The 17,313-nt window shown below is 40.1% G+C and overlaps 1 protein-coding gene and 1 pseudogene across 2 annotated transcripts; one reads left to right on the forward strand and one right to left on the reverse strand.

Annotated features, from left to right (window-relative positions):
• Positions 1-244: 244 nt before the first annotated feature.
• Positions 245-6,503, forward strand: LOC113428521 (C-type lectin BpLec-like). Of its 2 annotated transcripts, none has more exons than XM_087947809.1 (6): positions 245-306; positions 581-658; positions 2,932-3,023; positions 3,171-3,311; positions 5,315-5,435; positions 6,215-6,503. In XM_087947809.1, the coding sequence occupies exons 1-6, from the start codon at positions 252-254 to the stop codon at positions 6,280-6,282; spliced, it is 555 nt and encodes a 184-aa protein (XP_087803935.1). In that variant the 5' UTR covers positions 245-251; the 3' UTR covers positions 6,283-6,503. The 2 variants fall into 2 exon arrangements, with proteins under 2 accessions (XP_087803935.1, XP_026546860.1); XM_026691075.2 differs by having other exon boundaries at positions 247-329.
• Positions 6,504-6,950: 447 nt separating this feature from the next.
• LOC148129236 (C-type lectin-like) overlaps positions 6,951-17,313 on the reverse strand; it is a 55,469-nt pseudogene continuing 45,106 nt past the window's right edge.

Genomic DNA, 17,313 nt, shown 5'->3' on the forward strand with positions numbered 1-17,313 from the left:
ACCAATAAAATAAAAAAACCAAGCAAATATCATAAATGAAAAATAAAGCATGACATTTGCTTCCCAGAATCAATAGGTTGATTTTTGATAATTGCTTTCTTTAACCTAAGGAAATATTGATCAGTTTTCTTTGACACTGAGTTTTATTTGTTTTCCTGTCAGTTATGGACAAAAGAAGAGGGTGGACAAGAAAATCTTTGAGGAAATGTATCCGTCTTGATATTGTGCCAAGCCTATCTGGAGACTATTTAATGGTTGCTCAGAAATCAGCAGTCCACCAACTTCCCAGTTGTAGAAATTTGAAAGGTGAGAGGCTGAAAGCATCCTTGGTAAGAATTGGTTAGACACTCTCTGCTATCTGTACAGTGATCCAGCTTTGCAATAAGAAGATGGCTTTTTGAAGTAGCAATAGAGCTTTTCATGAGTTGTATGCTAGGAACTGAAACAGTAAAGTTTTCAGGTAGACTAGGATCAAAATTAAATTATGGAACTTGACAATGTACTTTCTTTCCGAGCAAGCTAATATCAATGCCATTCTATTATTTCTTCTATCACATCTACTTCTCTTTTCTCCCTAAAGGTAAGCAGGAGATGGGACTTTCCATGTACATCGGCCTCTGTTGCCTTGGAATCTTGATTAATAACCCTTTTTTGGGAGGTAAGCCCCCCCAATTTAATCGTGATATGGGAAATATTGCAAATTAAACAACTTGGATAAGTAAGCTCTGTCTTCAGACATTTTTATGTGTCCTATAGGAGTCAGATGGGATTCTATGCTGCTCCCAGCTTTCTGAAACTGTACTGCTGAGATGCACTAATAAAATGGATATATTTCAGCAGGGTAATTTGTCAGGTTCCACATTTTAATTTAATTTCCATGTTAGGAGTAGGGATAGTAATTCTCTCTCTCAGACATTGCCATATTTTCCAATGACTCCAATACAGCACAGTTTTATTCATATAACAGATAGTGGATAATCAGAGTTGGAAGGGACCTTGTAGATCATCTAGTCTGACCCCCCCCACCCAAGCAGGAGACCCTACACCATTTCTGACAAATGGCAGTCCAATCTCTTCTTGAAAATCTCAAGTGATTATGCTCTCACAACTTCCGAGGGCAAGCTGTTCCATTGGTTGTTGGTTCAACATGGGGTTGTCCATTTTAGATTTTTGCAATGTTTTAAGGGCTGAGAATAGGACTAGGAGGCCTTTTGGTCACTAATGTTCTTCCAGATCCCTAGAATATCTTGACATTGGTCTGGAAAATAGATTTTGGACCACTTTCAAGGTTGAAATGAGGAAGTGGAAGTATTTTGTGTCCCTGAGCCCTTTTGCTCCATCTTAAAATCCTATCCTCTAAACCAGAAAAAAGTCATTCCCTTCATAATTGGTGAAGTTCATGGGCAATTCAGCAGATGATCTCCTTTTACTTCTGAAGGGTTGAGATACTGAGCCACAGTCCTCAACCCTTCCAATCATGTCTATTTCTAACTGAAGAGATTCCATTCAGGAATAAAAAAGAGTAAAGTTTTGAAATAAGAATATACGATGAAATTGCAAATCTGACAGATAAAAGTACAAAAGTACAAGGATTATGAAGATATGAGAGTTATTTGTAATTTAAATAGGAGAAAAGTATTTGGGAAAAATGTAATAATAGAAAATATGTAAAGTATTGGTAAAATATGAAGTTGAATGCGAAAGATGAATGGGTAATTATGGTCATATTTGTATGTAAACCTGGAATCATGCTGTTCACTAAAAAGAGATGTTTTTAAAATGTGGAAAACTGAAATAAAATTTTACTAAACAAAAAAAAGGACAGGAATGACTAACAGCGGAGTTTGGGGGAGAGAAAAAAAGACTTCCGCTGTTTCTGCTGATTTCCTTGCATGAAGCCAAAAGTCTCTCTCTCTCCCCCTGAGAACGGAGCTGGAGACGGTATCCTGCGATCCCAAATAAAGAATGATCAATCGGTAGGAAAACGGGATGGGGATTTTCCTGCAGATTTTTTTGGGATTTTCCCAGGGTCTCTGGTCCGCAGGATTTAAAATTATGACTTTGGTGGTCCCTGAGGTCCAAAAGGTTGGCGACCTCTGGTTTAGTGTGATTTTTAATCCTGGCTGTCCTGGATTCAAATTCTTTGGTCTATGACTCCATGCAAGGGATACCTCAAGCCTCCCCCCTTCCCATTTAAGACCCTCAAAGCCACCCCTGTGCTTGTGGATAATTTTTGGTGGTGGAAAGGAGAAAAAAACTGCGGCAGAGGTACATAGCCCTCGACTTACGACCACAATTGAGCCCCCTAAATTTCTGTTGCTAAGCCAGACACTTGCTAAGTGAGTTCTGCCCCATTTTACAACCATTTTTTTTGGGGGGGGAACAGTTGTTAAGCAACTCATTGGCAGCTCTTAAGTTAATAACACGGTTGTTAAGTAAATCCGGCTCCCCCTGTTGAATTTGCTTGTCCGAAGGTTGCAAAAGGGGATCGCATGGTCACACTGCATCCATCATAAATATGAGTCCACTGCCAAGTGACCAAATTTTGATCATGTGACTGTGGGAGGTTGCAAAAGTTGTTATCTGTGAAAAGTTCAAAGTTACAACATCATTCTCCCCCCATAATTTTTTATCCAGTTTATCTGACTCTAGGGCACGGTTTTCACATCTGTTTCTTCACCAAGGGAGGCAGCGTTGTCCGAAGACATTTTCCATGCCACCTAAATAGTACCTATTAATCTACTTGTATTTTCATGCTAGGTGGGCAGGAACAGGGACAGGAGCAAACCCTGTTTCGTGGTGCTCAGGGCTGTCAACTTTCCAGCTGATAAACTCAGCACCTTTAACCACTGAGCCATCACTCCCCATTCAGGAATATCTGGAAACTATTCCATTTACTTACATTTTTAATCTCCTTTTGTCTCCATGCAGCCAAGGCTGCGTCATGCCCCAGAAACTGGCTGCAGAAACAGGGGAACTGCTATGGATATTTTGATGAGAAACTAAGTTGGGATGAAGCTGAGGTAAGAACCATGAGTGGTTGAAATGGTTGAACCATGTGGTGAAAAATTTCTTGAGAAGCCAAAATTGCACAATTGGAGATGTGGAATGTTTAGAGTCTGGAATGATCCCATTCATGAATTATTTCCTTGTCTTGCCTTTATTCCTAGTTTGAGTGCCAGACCTTTGGTCCTGGATGTCATCTCGCCTCTATCCTCAGCATCCAAGAGTCTGCACTAATGTCTGTATACATCAGAGACAAACAGCAATCACGTAGCCATGTCTGGATAGGACTCCGTGATATCTCTGGAGTAAGTCTGACGTTTGTCATTTCTTTTTTCTTTTTTTTTCATTGCATTCTTTACCAAGTAATTTTACACATCCACGTCTGTTACTTTAGGTGAGCTGTTTGCTGTGGTTAATTTAGTTTAGTTTACTTTATTGTCATTGCACCCCGTACAACAAAACCAAACACCATCTTCAGTGCACATCATGACCATGACCATGAAAATAAACACAAACACACATCCTTCACCCTTCACACATTGAACCGGAAACCCCCAACATCACACTAACACTGCACTATACAGCAGAATTCAAAAGAGATACTGCCCTGGGATAGAAGCTGTTTTTCAGCCTATTTGTCCTTGTTTTTATTATTCTGTACCGTCTGCCAGATGGTAATAGTTCAAAAAAAGGGTTCCTAGGATGAGATGGATCTTTGAGAATGTTTTGAACTTTCTTAAGGCAGCGGGAGCTATAAAGCTCTTCCAAAGAGGGGAGAGGGCAACCAATGATCTTCTGGGCAATGACATTAACCCTTAATGTATTGCTAGGAACCTGAAGTTGATTCTTGATGCTCGTAACTACAATCAGTGCTGGATTTAGGCACAAGCTAATTAATAGCAATAGCACTTAGACTTATAAACTGCTTTACAGCCCTCTCTAAGAGGTTTTCAGAGTTCATATTTATAGAGTTTATATTTCCCCCAACAATCTGGGTCCTCATTTTACCCACCTTGGAAGGATGAAAGGCTGAGTCAACCTTGAGCCTAGTGAGATTTGAACTGCCAAATTGCAGGCAGCCAGCAGTCAGCAGAAATAGCCTGCAGTACTGCATTCTAACCACTGCATCAATGTGGCTCAATTAAGCTACATTTGTGGCTTGCACAATCTGAACAATTTTCAGAATTTGTTCTTTTTGGCTTTCAGAAATTTATGGGGCACTTTATATGTATTGTAGGTGTAAAATTCTTGAGTAGCCATCGTTTAAATAATAATTTTTTGTTGATGTTTAAAAACAGAAAGCAAAAAATATCAACTCATTAAGATTGAAGTTAAGTTAAAAACAGGTGTGGTTATATGACACAAGTTAAGGTTATGAAAACAAAAGACCTCTTTCTTTCTTTCTTTCTTTCTTCCCCCTTTCTTTTTCTTTCTTTTCTCAAAATTCTTTCCCTCTCTTCCTCTCCTCTCTTCTTTCTTTTTCTTTCTTTTGCTTATTTGTGTATGTATTGTGACTGGTTTTAATTGTAAAAATTAATAAACTAAATTTAAAAAAAAAAGATTGAATCATGAAGCTTTATTATTTCCTCATAGATATGTGGTGGGAAATGGGATGAAGAGATTTATTTATTTCCCCCTTTTTCTCTTATTTTTTCTTATTTATATCTGTTTGCAAGGTATATTGTTATAATCTATGAGAGTGATCAAGCCAGCCAAATGAAAAATATATAATTAGCATATACCTTCCTTTGAAAATAATTTGTATTTTTCACTTTACATTCCTTACTATTAAAGTCTGTTAAAGTCTCTTGAACAATTGGCCCTTCAAGGTTTCTTTAGCTTAGGGCAGGGGTGTCAAACTTGTGTCATCATGTGGTCAAGTGACATATCATCATGTTTTTCCTCTTTGCTAAAATGGGGCTAGGCATGGCCAGTGTGTGACACATCTGGCCCATGGGCCGCGAGTTCAACATCCCTGGTTTAGGGCCTCATCTAGTCTACATCCTGTTCTGACTGTAGTGATATCAAGAAAGCTTCTAATCAGAGCTCTCCAAACTTGGCAACTTTAAGACTTGTGGACTTCAACTCCCAGAATTCTCCAGCCAATTGTGCATGATTGCTGTTTTTACCTTGAATCATGCGTTCTACAAAAATTGTCCCTTGACAACTTGGGGAGAGTGTTTGAACTTTTCATTGTAGTCATTATCTAAAAGTTGCCTGCCACTCAACTCTTCCAGCCAATTGGTGTAGCTTATGATCCCAAGAGTTTACTTACCTTCTTAACATGTGATCATGGTCTGTCTTTCAGCAACAGAGAAGGCGATGGAGATGGGCTGATGAATCTACCTACAACTATCAAGCCTGGCTGCCTTACCAGCCAGACAACAGTCAAAAGAATGAGCACTGTGTGGAGGTGACATATTTTTCAAGTAAGTCAACACTTCTTACCTGGTGGTCATTTAGTCAAGCCATGGCCTTCAAGGAAACAAGGGTTTGTTTGTTTAACTTGGAATTATCCCATAAGCAAGAGGAATGGAAACCATATGTTTCATGAAGTTATCCCATAATTCAAAACTAAAGATTACCTCACTCTCAATATCTCCTTTTTTTTTTTTAAATAAAAGCCTTTAGGAGAAATGGTTAGCTTTCCATGAGGGCAAAGCTAGATAACTGTTCCACGGTTCCCCAACTCTCTCCTATCCTCTCCTCTCCTCCCTTCCCCTCCCCTCCCTTCTTCTCCCTTTCCTCCCCTCCCCTCTCTTCCTTTCCTCCCCTTCTTCCCCTCCCCCTCTCTTCTCCTCCCTTTCTGCCCCCTTCCTCCCCTTTCCTTTCCATTTCTTTCCTCTCCTCTCCTACTCTCCTCTCCTCCACTCTCCTACATTTCCTCCCCTCCCCTCCCCTCTCTTCTCCTCCCTTTTCTTCCCCTCCCTTCCTTCTCCTCCCCTCCCCTCTCCTCTTTCATAAATACTAGAACTCTTTTTGTGATGAAGCGAGGAAGTTTATTTTGACAATGACAAATAACTTTTTGCAGAGGGGTGGACTATCAATAACTGTATTCTCCATTTATTCTCTGGAAGTCAACATTCACTTTGCCTTTCATGGGTAATTCCATTGGGATCAGTGGAAAACTTCCAAAGAATGACCATATTTTCCAGACCGCTGTTGAAGGAATTAAGAATTAACTTCTGTCTTATTTTTTGCATTTTAGATTTTAAATTGTGGAACGATGGGAAATGTACCGGTCGAAATGCTTACATCTGTAAGTACCAGCTGTAGAGCCATCTGGAGGAAGGCAGCTGGGATGCAACCAGAACCAGCTACAAAATACCTGCAAATTTGATCGGCATCCTGTTGATTTTACTGCTTTTGATCAGATTTTTCTCTATTCCTATGTAAACTTTCCTCTTAGAACAGACAACTACCCCATTACCCTATTCTCCTCCTTTTTCTCGATGGAAATACAGTATAAATAAACTCTCTATAGCTTATATATACAATACAAAGTTTCTGTGGGTATTTCTGTCATTCAAGAAAAGGGAATAGCAACATTGGGTGGGGCCAGAGATGGTATTCAGCAGGTTCTGACCAGTTCTGGAGAACCGATAGTGGAAATTTTGAGTAGCTCGGAGAACCAGCAAATACCACCTCTGACTGGCCCTGCCCCCATCTATTCTCTGCCTCCTGAGTCCCAGCTGATTGGCTGGGTCTTCTTTTGTTGCCCTGCACAGGAGAATGGAGCTGGAAAGCAGGTTAGTGGGGTGGTAACCTTTCCCCAGGAGTGCCCAGGGAATGGAAATTTTGCAGTATCCTTCCCCTGCCATGCCTACCAAGCCATGCCACACTACGCCCAACAAGCCATGCCCACAGAACTAGTAGTAAAAAATTTGAATCCTACCACCTGTGGAGCAGAAGCAGTTGTATCGGCTGCATCAAATCCAAGAGTTTCACCCTAATATTTCAGGAGAAAGGAATAAAAGGAATAAATGGAAAAGAGAGGAGAAAAGACATGTTGGCCCCTAGGGGCATCATAGCAGAAGGAGTTCCAAAAACATTAAAATGGCAGTCTTGACTGAAATTGAAGCACCAACATGCATTCCTTTGAGCACAGGTGAACACTGCTGAAGCCTGGAGGTTTTCAAGAAAAGGTTGGACAACCATTTGTCCAGGATGGTATAAGGTTCCTTCCAGCCCTATGATTCTAACATATGAAAGGCAATGGATGCCAGTATCAGACTTTATCCTGGGCATCTGTTCATTTCTCAACAGTTTCTCTTTAATTCTCTCTGGAATTTTTGGAAAGCTTTTAGGATTGACTGAAAACTTTGCTGGCAGGAAGTACCCAAATATATATATCAGTGACAACTTTCTTTTCTAATCATTTTCACAAAGGGCTTGTTAACTGCTTTTCAGCTATTAGGAACCTTTGCATCAACAGGGTTTACTATGTAAGGTAAATGTCCTTCAATCCTTAACCAAATAAGTTTTAAACATAATTTTAAGAATGAACATTATTTTTTTTAGTAAAGAGCAAAAGGGTGATTAATACCTTGATTTTGGAAAATTAAAAAAAAAATGAAGTGAAATATCTAGCACTGCTCTTTCATATCACTGTAGTCCAGGGATCCCCAAACTTGGCAACTTTAAAACTTGTGGACTTCAACTCCCAGAATTCTCCAGCCAGCATAGAAAAACAGCTTCTATTCCAGGGCAGTAGCTCTTTTGAATTCTACTGTATAGTGCAGTGTTGGTGCAGTGTTGGGGTTTTTTGGTTCAATGTGTGGAGTGTGAAGGATGTGTGTTTGTGTTTATTTTCATGGTCATGATGTGCACCGAAGATGGTGTTTGATTTCATTATACGAGGTGTAAGGACAATAAAGTAAACTAACTAAAGTAGTTTTGAATTATGGAAATTCTATGGAACCTATGGGTCCCATTCCTCTGTCTTATGGGATGACTCCAAATTAAACAAACCACCCCTTATTTTCCCGATAGTCCTGGCTGGTTCATTAAGGATGAAAACTTGGTTCATCAAGGACCACCAGGTAAGAAGGGTTGACTTACCTGAGAAATACATCAGCTCTGCACATTGCTCCACTTGATTTATGTTTTCTACCCAGCCTATCATCCAGGCTTTGTAGTTGTAGGTGGATTCATCAGTCCATCTCCATCACCTTTTCTGTTGAAAAAAGACAAACCTTACACAGATTGGCTGAAAGAGTTGAGTGGTGAGCAGTTCTTAGACACTGGTTATGGTGAATATGTTCAAGCAGTCACCCCAAGTAGTTAAGTGACAATTGTTGTAAGCGCATATGCATTAAAATAATAAATAGTAAGGTATCATATCATACCAAATTCATGACAGTGAATATGATGGCAATAGTTATGTGTAACATTCAGCTTTATGAAATTTTGCACTGGAGAGCTGCATTTTATTAAATATTTTTGTTACCACCATTCTTCTCCCACCATACATATTTATCTTAAAAGCAGATTCGACAAAGTAGACCACAATCTACTTAATGGTAAGCTATAAAAAAGTGGGATATCAGATAGATAGCACCGCCACCAGATGGATTCGCATTTGGCTGACAAACCATACTCAATGAGTAGTCCTTAATGGGTCTAAGTCTACATGGAGGGAAGTAAGCAGTGGGGTGCCGCAAGATTTTGCCTTAGGCCCAGTACTCTTCAATATCTTCATTAATGACATGGAATAGAAGGTAAACTTACCAAATTTGCAGATGATATTAAGCTGGCAGGAATAGCTAACACCCAAGAAGATAGGCTCACATGAATGCCTCAGCTGACCACTCCTTCTTTCAGTGTATGGTGTGTATGATTCTGTGTGTGTTTTGGATCCTTTCTTTGATTGAATCCTGTGGGGCAAGGAGCATCTATAGTCAGCAAGCCTTGTTACAAATTGGACTGAAATGCGAAAAGGCTATTACGGATGATTTTATATATTCTCATAACATACCGAAGAAGGCAGGTAGGACCCTGGAGGAGCCATGGATCACTATCCCTGTAGGAAGGAGGAAGAGGCGGAAAAAGAGGAACAGGGAGAGGAAGAGAGGATGCCATGCTGGGATTTTCTTTAGGCTAAATTTCCACACAAGCCTTCAATTCCAAGTATATTTCTTACCAATGCAAGATCTCTGACTAACAAAATGGATGAATTAAGGCTACAGATTGCAAAGACTAAATTCATCAAGAACTGCTGTGTTTTGCTAATCACAGAAACTTGGCTTCATTCACTCATTCCAGATGCAGCTGTTGAGCTGGAAGGCTACATAGCTCACTGGCAGGACAGGAGTAGAGATTCTGGCAAGATCAAAAGGGGAGGTTTAAGCCTTTATGTGAACAAAAGCTGGCGTATCAATACAACAGCCACTGCTGCATGGATCTGGAGTATATAACTCTTAAATGTAGACCCATATATCTTCCACGGGAATTCAGCGTGGTTTTGATTACTGCAGTCTATATCCCACCTGATGCCAATACTACCATAGCTTTGGGATTCTTGTATAACATTGTTAGTAATCAGCAGAATAAGTATCCTGATGCTGTGCATATCATAGCGGGGGACTTTAATCAAGCTGATTTAAAAGCAGTGCTCCCTAAATTCTATCAGCATGTTAAATCTCTAAATTCTATCAGCATGTGCTACTAGAGGAGCAAACATATTGGACAAAGTATATACCAACATCAAATATGGCTATAGGTTATACAATTACCACATTTAGGACAATCAGACCATATGTCATTGCTTTTAGCACCAGTATACATCCATCTTAGGAGACAGGTTCTGCCTATAATAAAGACAGTGAAATCTTGGCCAGAAGATGCTTCCCAACAGCTTCAGGATTGTTTTGAGAACACAAATTGGGACATCTTTTACCACCCTGACCTAGAGGAGCACACTGCAACTGTTCTGTGCTATATCAAACACTGCATAGATACTATCACTGTGGATAAACATATTAGGATCTATCCCAATCAGAAACCCTGGATGACCAAGGAAGACCAGCGCCTCTTGCATGACAGGACCAAGGCCTTTAGGTAGCAATAACAGGAGGCAGGTGTGGCAAGGGATTCAACAAATTACAAACTATCAACTGACCAATGTCATCCCTGCTGAGGGGGATGCTTCATTGGCAGAGGAACTGAATCATTTCTTTGCTCAGAGACATCAGAGACAGATAAAATACAACCACCAGCCAATTGTAGCCCCCACCTCATTGTGGAGGAACAAAAGGTGAGGAGCATTCTGAGGGCTGTGGACCCTAGAAAGGCTGCCAGTCCTGATGGTATCTCTGGCCAAGTGCTTAAAGACTGTGCTGATCAGTTGGTTGGAGTCTTTACCAGGATCTTCAATCAGTCTTTATCCCAGTCATCTATTCCATCTTGTTTGAAGGCTTCCACCATTGTTTCGCTGACAAAGAAGTTCCCTATCAATAACCTCAACAATTACAGACCAGTGGCACTCACTCCTATCATCATGAAGTGCTTTGAGAAATTGGTCTGTCAGCACTTCATTTCTGGACTTCCACATACATTTGATAAACACCAGTTTGCATACAGAAAAAATAGATCTACAGAGGACGCTATAGCCATCACTCTTCACACTGCTCTGACTCATCTAGAACAGCAGGGGGACTGTGTGAGGATGGTTTTTGTGGATTTTAGTTCTGTGTTTAACTCTTCCACACAGACTAGTGTCTAAACTTCTGGACCTTGGACTTTCTAATCCAATCTGCCTTTGGATTATGGATTTCCTGTCTGGCTTTCACAGAGGGTCAGATTAGATAATCATACCTCTTCAGCCCTTATTCTTAACACTGGTACACCACAGGGTTGCGTGCTGAGTCCCTTACTCTATACTCTTTATGTGCATGACTGCATTCCCACTCACGCTAGTAATACTATTGCTAAATTTGCAGATGATACAACAGTGGTGGGACTCATCTCCAGGGGGAATGAGTCTGCCTACCGAGATGAGGTGGACCAGTTGCTTTCATGGTGTGGAGACAATAACTTGGTCCTCAACACCAATAAGACCAAGGAGCTATAGTGGATTATAGAAGGAACAGATCAGACATCCAGCCCTTGCTTATCAATGGAGACCAAGTGGAGCAAGTGGCCAGTTTTAAGTTTCTGGGTGTTATCATAAAAGAGGACCTGACCTCACATTGACCAGTGCTGCTCACAGTGCAGCACTGGTCAAAAGGGTCCAGCAGAGATTCTACTACCTGAGACTTCTCAGAAAACAACAACTGAATGAAAAACTGCTGGTGACCTTCTACCGCTGCACCTCTGTATGGTTTGCCAATTGCACAGGGACAGATAGGAAAGCACTCCAGAGGGTTAACGTCATTCCCAGAAGATCATTGGTTGTCCTCTCCCATTTTTGGAAGAGCTTTATAGCTCCCACTTCCTTAAGAAAGTTCAAAACATTCTCAAACATCCATCTCATCCTGGAAACCCTTTTTTTGAACTATTACCATCTGGCAGATGGTACAGAATAATAAAAACAAGGACAAATAGGCTGAAAAACAGCTTTTATCTCTGGGCAGTAGCTCTGTTGAATTCTGCTGTATACTGCAGAAATTCAATGTAGAGAAAAGTAAAGTCCTACACTTAGGCAAGAAAAACCAAAAGTACACATATAGGCTGGGTGAAACCAGGCTCAATAGTGAGAGGGATCTTGAAGTCTTAGTGGACAATCAGCTAAATATGAGCCAGCAGTGTGCAGCAGCAGCCAAAAAAGCTAACAGAGGGATACAATCGAGATCAAGTGAGGTACTAATACCACTCTATAGAGCCTTAGAAAGACCACACCTAGAGTACTGCATCCAGTTTTGGCCACCACATTATAAAAGAAATGTTGAGACTCTAGTAAAAGTACAGAGAAGACAACCGGGACAATTAGGGGACTGGAAACTAAAACATATGAAGAATGATTGCAGGAACTGGGCCTGGCTAGTCTAGTGAAGAGAAGGACCAGGGAAGACATGAGAGCAGTGTTCCAATATTTGAGGGGCTGCCACAGAGAGGAGGGGGTCAAGCTATTTTCTAAAGTACTCAAAGCCCAGACAAGGAATAATGGATGGAAACTGAACAAGGAGAGATTTAACCTGGAAATAAGGAGAGACTTTCTGACAGTGAGAATAATCAATCAATGGAATGGCTTGCACCATCACTTGAGACTTTCAAGAAAAGATTGGACTCCCATCTGTCAGAAACGGTGTAGGGTTTCCTGCTTGGGCAGGGGGTTAGACTAGATGACCACAAGGTCCCTTCCAACTCTGATTATCTGTTATATGAATGCAGTGTAGACTGGGAATTTTTTTAAAAGATTGAAATGAAAAGTCAGTCTTATCCCAGAGACATCATGAAGATATGGCTACAGACCCCAGTGTAGACCCTTGGGGATTGAGGATAGAGGTGAGATACCCACAGGGTCCCTAGCCTGATTAATTAAAGTATACAAAACTAAGGTTACCCCTATGCTGTTGTATGGAGCAGGAGATTGGGGTTAATACTCAACTGCAGTACTAGAACACAGTCCCAGTATTTGAGATGGGCATTTTGATTGTAGATCCAAGAACAACTGCTGCAGCAGTTAGAGTTGAATTGGGAATTCAAACAATTCATGCACTATTCATATAACTATGGGCACAAAGTCAATGAAATGGAGACTGATAAGTCTACCAAGTTATGTCTACTAGAGCAAATAAATTCACAATCACAAATCTCCTGGATCATGAACTAATAAATTTTGTAAGAAGCTGTGGCCTTCCTGTCTCTTGTGTAACAGGAGAACGATTTTTAAAAAAGAGCTGCCCAAAGAACTAAGGATATAGAAACACAAAATGATAGAGCTACCCTTAGTAAGGTGGGTAACTTGAAATAGCTGAGCAAATACAAACATATTTTTCAAATAGACAGCTATTTGAAGCTACAACTGCCAAACATCTTAGGAAGATATTTACATGAGTGAGTTTTGAACAGCTTGACACAATGGTCAGATATGGGAGATTCCATTGTATACCCTACAATGAACATCTTTGCATTTGCAGAGGGGCAGAAGTAGAGACCTGGCTCACCTGTGCAGTCAGAATCTGAAAATAATGCTTGAGACAGCACAATACCTGAGGAAAATGGTTCAGTTGAGATCTGTATATGTTGGACGAATTGAGGTAGATTGCAGGGGTGACACCAAAATATTATTTTATTATACTGTATTTTATTTATATCTTACGTTATTGTATTTTATTCCAATTTCATTTGAAATTGTATTTTATCTAATTCCATTTTAAATTGCTTTAATTCCATTTAAATTACTAAAATCAAATTTTAGTAAAAATTTGTTTCCTGAATTCTGCACTTTGATAGGGCCCAAGAGCTAATCAATAAAGATTGAATTGAATTGATAGAGGTGAGATGATACCCAGGGCATAGCTTTGGCAGTCCATCTGGAACAGAGGCAAGACAAGAAGATGGCACTCCATGCTCATGAGTGGGATTTTTTTTAAACAAGTTTTATTCAATTTTTCACATTTTAAAAACATCTCTTTTTAGTGAACAGCATGATTACAGATTTCACATATACATACAAATATGACCATAGTTACATATTCAGATTTTGTATTCAACTTATCTTAACAATGCTTTTATACATTTTCTATTTTATTGTATTATTCCAAATGCTTACCTCTTATTTAATTCATCTTTGTTAGATTCATAATTATTATAATTTGATATCTTTAACTGTCACATTTGTAAATTTCATCTTACATTCTAATTAGATACACTTCTTCTAAAATATAGTTTCCCCTCTAAATTATCAATTTAAGTGTGCCACCTCAAAATACTATATATTTGTTAATCTTCTCCCCTTTTAAGTCCCATTAAACATTTAACTTTTTATTAAAATTAATAATCCCTTTAAAACTATATAGCATATATAAATCAGATTCTGCATGGTTTTTGCCATCTTAATTTCATAAGATTTGTTTACAATTTCAAAAAAAGACATATTAATCTATTCATTTAATCCTGAACCCTGATATTAATTTCATTTCAGCTCTCCTCCTATATAATTTCATTTATTTCAGTATATTTAATACACATATTCCATTAATTATTCCATTCATATTTCAATACTTTTAATAAAACATATTCCATTAGTTAATTGCAGTTATCTCTATACATAAAAGAAAAGAGCTTAGACTCCAATACCAAAAAATAACAGTTCTATTTTCCATCATATAAATCAATATGTCCCTATTTCATAACTTTAGACCTCCTCACCTTGCAGAATCCCTTTTTAAAATTATTAATTAGCCATTGTCTTCATGCATTCTAAATAAACAATTCCTTTTCATTTTTTTGCAATTCCCATATTTCTTTGTTTCCAAATCCTGCTTCTTATCCCATCTTTTCCCTTTCATTCTCCCCTTTTTTCTGTCCCTCCAGTTTTTATCCCCTTCTTTATTTATAACTTCCTTCCACCCTTCAATTTTCTGCTGTTTCTTTTTACCTTTTTGAATTTTACAGATATTCCCTTTTTTATTTAACTTCTTACGTCTCATGTTTTTATTTCCCATTCCTCTCTTCCTTCTTTTCAGAGTTCTTTGTTCCTGATGGTAGTTAAAAATGGTTCTCCTGTAGTCAGCTCCACCTCATCTTCCATCTTTTGCCTTTGTTGTCTTTGTTGTTCATATTCTAAGATCTCATTTTCCAATAATTTTAAAGTATAAACCAGCGATTCACCTCATTCTTGTAATATTTCTTTCATGTTTCTAAGTTCCATTTTTAATTCCAGAAGTGATATTGCCACTTTACACATTTTTTTTCTAATCCAAGCAGTGTCTCTGAAGTTAGTTTCCAACAATCAGCTTTTAATTTATTTCTCTCAGATTTTTAGTTCATAACTAGTCCAAGTCCAAGTCCATCCAAATTCAACAATTAATCCCAGGGCAGAATCTTCCTGCTTTTCTCTTTGTTTCAGCATTTCAATTTTTCCAGAATTTTGTTATATTGTATCAATATACCTTATTATTTTTTAGAAGCAGTGTCTTTTAGTAATAAAACAAATTAATTTTAACCATCAGTTGGCACTCTTTATCATAACAAATCTTCACCCCCTTTCCCCCCCCTTCTGTTTGGGGCTTTCCTAACCACAGTTTTCCCAAAAAGATCAAAACCAATTAATCCAAATTAATTAAATAATTTCTTCTTCCAGCTTCTACCTTTTCTGGTTTGAAGCCCCACCGCTGACAAAGAACAATTCACACCCCTTTTTTCCTCCTTTCTCTTTGCCGCTTAAAGTCCTTTAAAAAAATATCTTAAATATTAATCCTGGGGTACCTTTCATTTAATTATAATGTCCCGTTTCTCCTGATGTCCACTCCTTTCTCTCTCCTGTACAATCTTATTCTGGCTTCCTCTTCCCCTTCAGAGTAGCCATTTTAGACCACCGCTTCAGATGTCTTTGGGAGGGAGATTTGCCAAGCCAGGGAGGGGGTTTGCGACCCCCCTCTACCTGGCTGATTTTCTCCCCTTCCTCTGCTGCCCCTATGAGGAGGCTTCTGTCCCAGATCTTGCCGATCGGGGCTCTCAGACGAAGAAGCATGGACTAAAGTGATGGACAATCATGGTCAGCAGTCCGTCCTCAGGGAAGTCCAAAACTGGAACCCCTCATGAGTGGGATTGTCACAGACTTTAAACCTTGCACATCTCCAATTGTGCAATTTTGGTTTTGCAAGGAACCTTTTACTATACTTGGACAGGTGGAATTGGTTCTTACCTCAGCATCATTCCAGCTTAGTTTATTATCAAAACATCCATAGTTCCCTTATTTCTGCAACCAGCCTCTGGGGTATGGTGCAGACTTGCTTTCAAGGAGACAAAAGGAGAAAAAATGTTAGATATTCTGCGCCCTATCTGAAAAAAAAGCCATAGGATGTTTTTAATGTGTGTGCCTAATATAAACTGTCCTGCCCACCAAATAAGCCCTCCTTAAGAATCTGCGCAACCAGCCACTCACCCATTCTGTCTGGTTGCTCATGGTGCCATGGCCATGAAGCAAGGTGGGTGAGGGTAGTGTCCTGCATCTGATTACCTCAGGGTCCTCACAGCCAGACCATACATGCCAATAACTACCTCACAGAAGCAGCATCAACAGCCATATGCAGTAGGAGCTCATGTGGCTACCAGCCCTCTTCTTCTTGCTCACAGCTGCATAGAGCAAGAGGCTGAGTGGTATGTTGGTGCTGCAGTCACGAGGCAAAGCAGGTGTTGGAATGTGAATGGCCTGGCTGCGTGGACCCTGAGTTAAGCCAGTGAGGGACATGTGGGGCAGCTCCACCCCCACCTCATGGAGCTGGCACTGGCATGCCACATGGTCTCTTGCCCTGCCATGAGAAAGCAGAAGAAGTGGGCCTCCCTTACATGGGGAAAAAAACGAAAAAAGACAGAGCTGATTTTGGGCCCAAAAGAAAATAAGAACCCAGTCTTATTTTGGGGGAAACACGGGTAAATGGAAGAGTTTCCAAATATTCCTGTATGAAATCTCAATTGGGAGTAAATATGAGAAATGTGGCTCAGCTCCTTTCGGGGGGAAAGTACACCATCTGCTGAATTGATGAAGATCATAGACTCCACCAATTATGAAGGCAAGGATTTTTTCCAGTTTAGGAGATAAGATATTCAGATGGAACAAAAGGCCCCAGGGACACAAAATGCTTCTACCTCATCCTTTTAAAGTTTGAAAGTGATCCAAAATCTATTTTCCAGACCAATCTATTTTCCAGACCAATTCTAGGGCAGGGGTGTCAAAATGATTTCATTGAGGGCCGGCATCAGGGTTGTAGTTGACCTCAGGGTGGATGGGGTGGGTGTGGGCAGGATAGGTGTGACCAGGTCAATGTCACTCATGTTGGGAGCATCTGCCCACATGCTCTGCCAATGAAAATAGGCTCCCGAGCTCCTTTGGTTGCAACGGCCTCCTACGACCAGGGGTAAGCTTCAAAAATTTTAGCAATGGGTTCTCTGCCTGGTTGCCGGGTGGGCATGGCCATGGTTGGCCTAGTTGGCCTCCTGCACCATGGTGGAGGAGAACGTTTTGGCCACCCTGGGCTCTGGAAGCTTTCTTTGAGCCTCTGGGAGGGCGAAAACAGCCTTCCCGGGCTCTGGAGACTCTCTGAAAGCCAAAAACTGGCCCATTTTCCCGACTTCCTGAATTTCTGGGACACCTGTTTTCCCCCCTCCCAAAGCCTTCATTGTGCCCTACACTTACCTGCA

The sequence above is a fragment of the Notechis scutatus genome, chromosome Z (genome assembly GCF_049901735.1).
Source record: "Notechis scutatus isolate UNSWTSFEM ecotype Mainland chromosome Z, rNotScu1.2, whole genome shotgun sequence".
In the NCBI taxonomy this organism is placed as follows: domain Eukaryota; kingdom Metazoa; phylum Chordata; class Lepidosauria; order Squamata; family Elapidae; genus Notechis; species Notechis scutatus.

Excerpts from the sequence above, each read along its gene's own strand:
- LOC113428521 (XM_087947809.1), top strand. The coding sequence starts at position 252 with ATGGTTGCTCAGAAATCAGCAGTCCACCAACTTCCCAGTTGTAGAAAT. Across the intron at positions 659-2,931 it reads TAATAACCCTTTTTTGGGAG|CCAAGGCTGCGTCATGCCCC; the intron begins GTAAGCCCCCCC and ends GTCTCCATGCAG. Across the intron at positions 5,436-6,214 it reads GGAGGTGACATATTTTTCAA|ATTTTAAATTGTGGAACGAT; the intron begins GTAAGTCAACAC and ends TTTGCATTTTAG.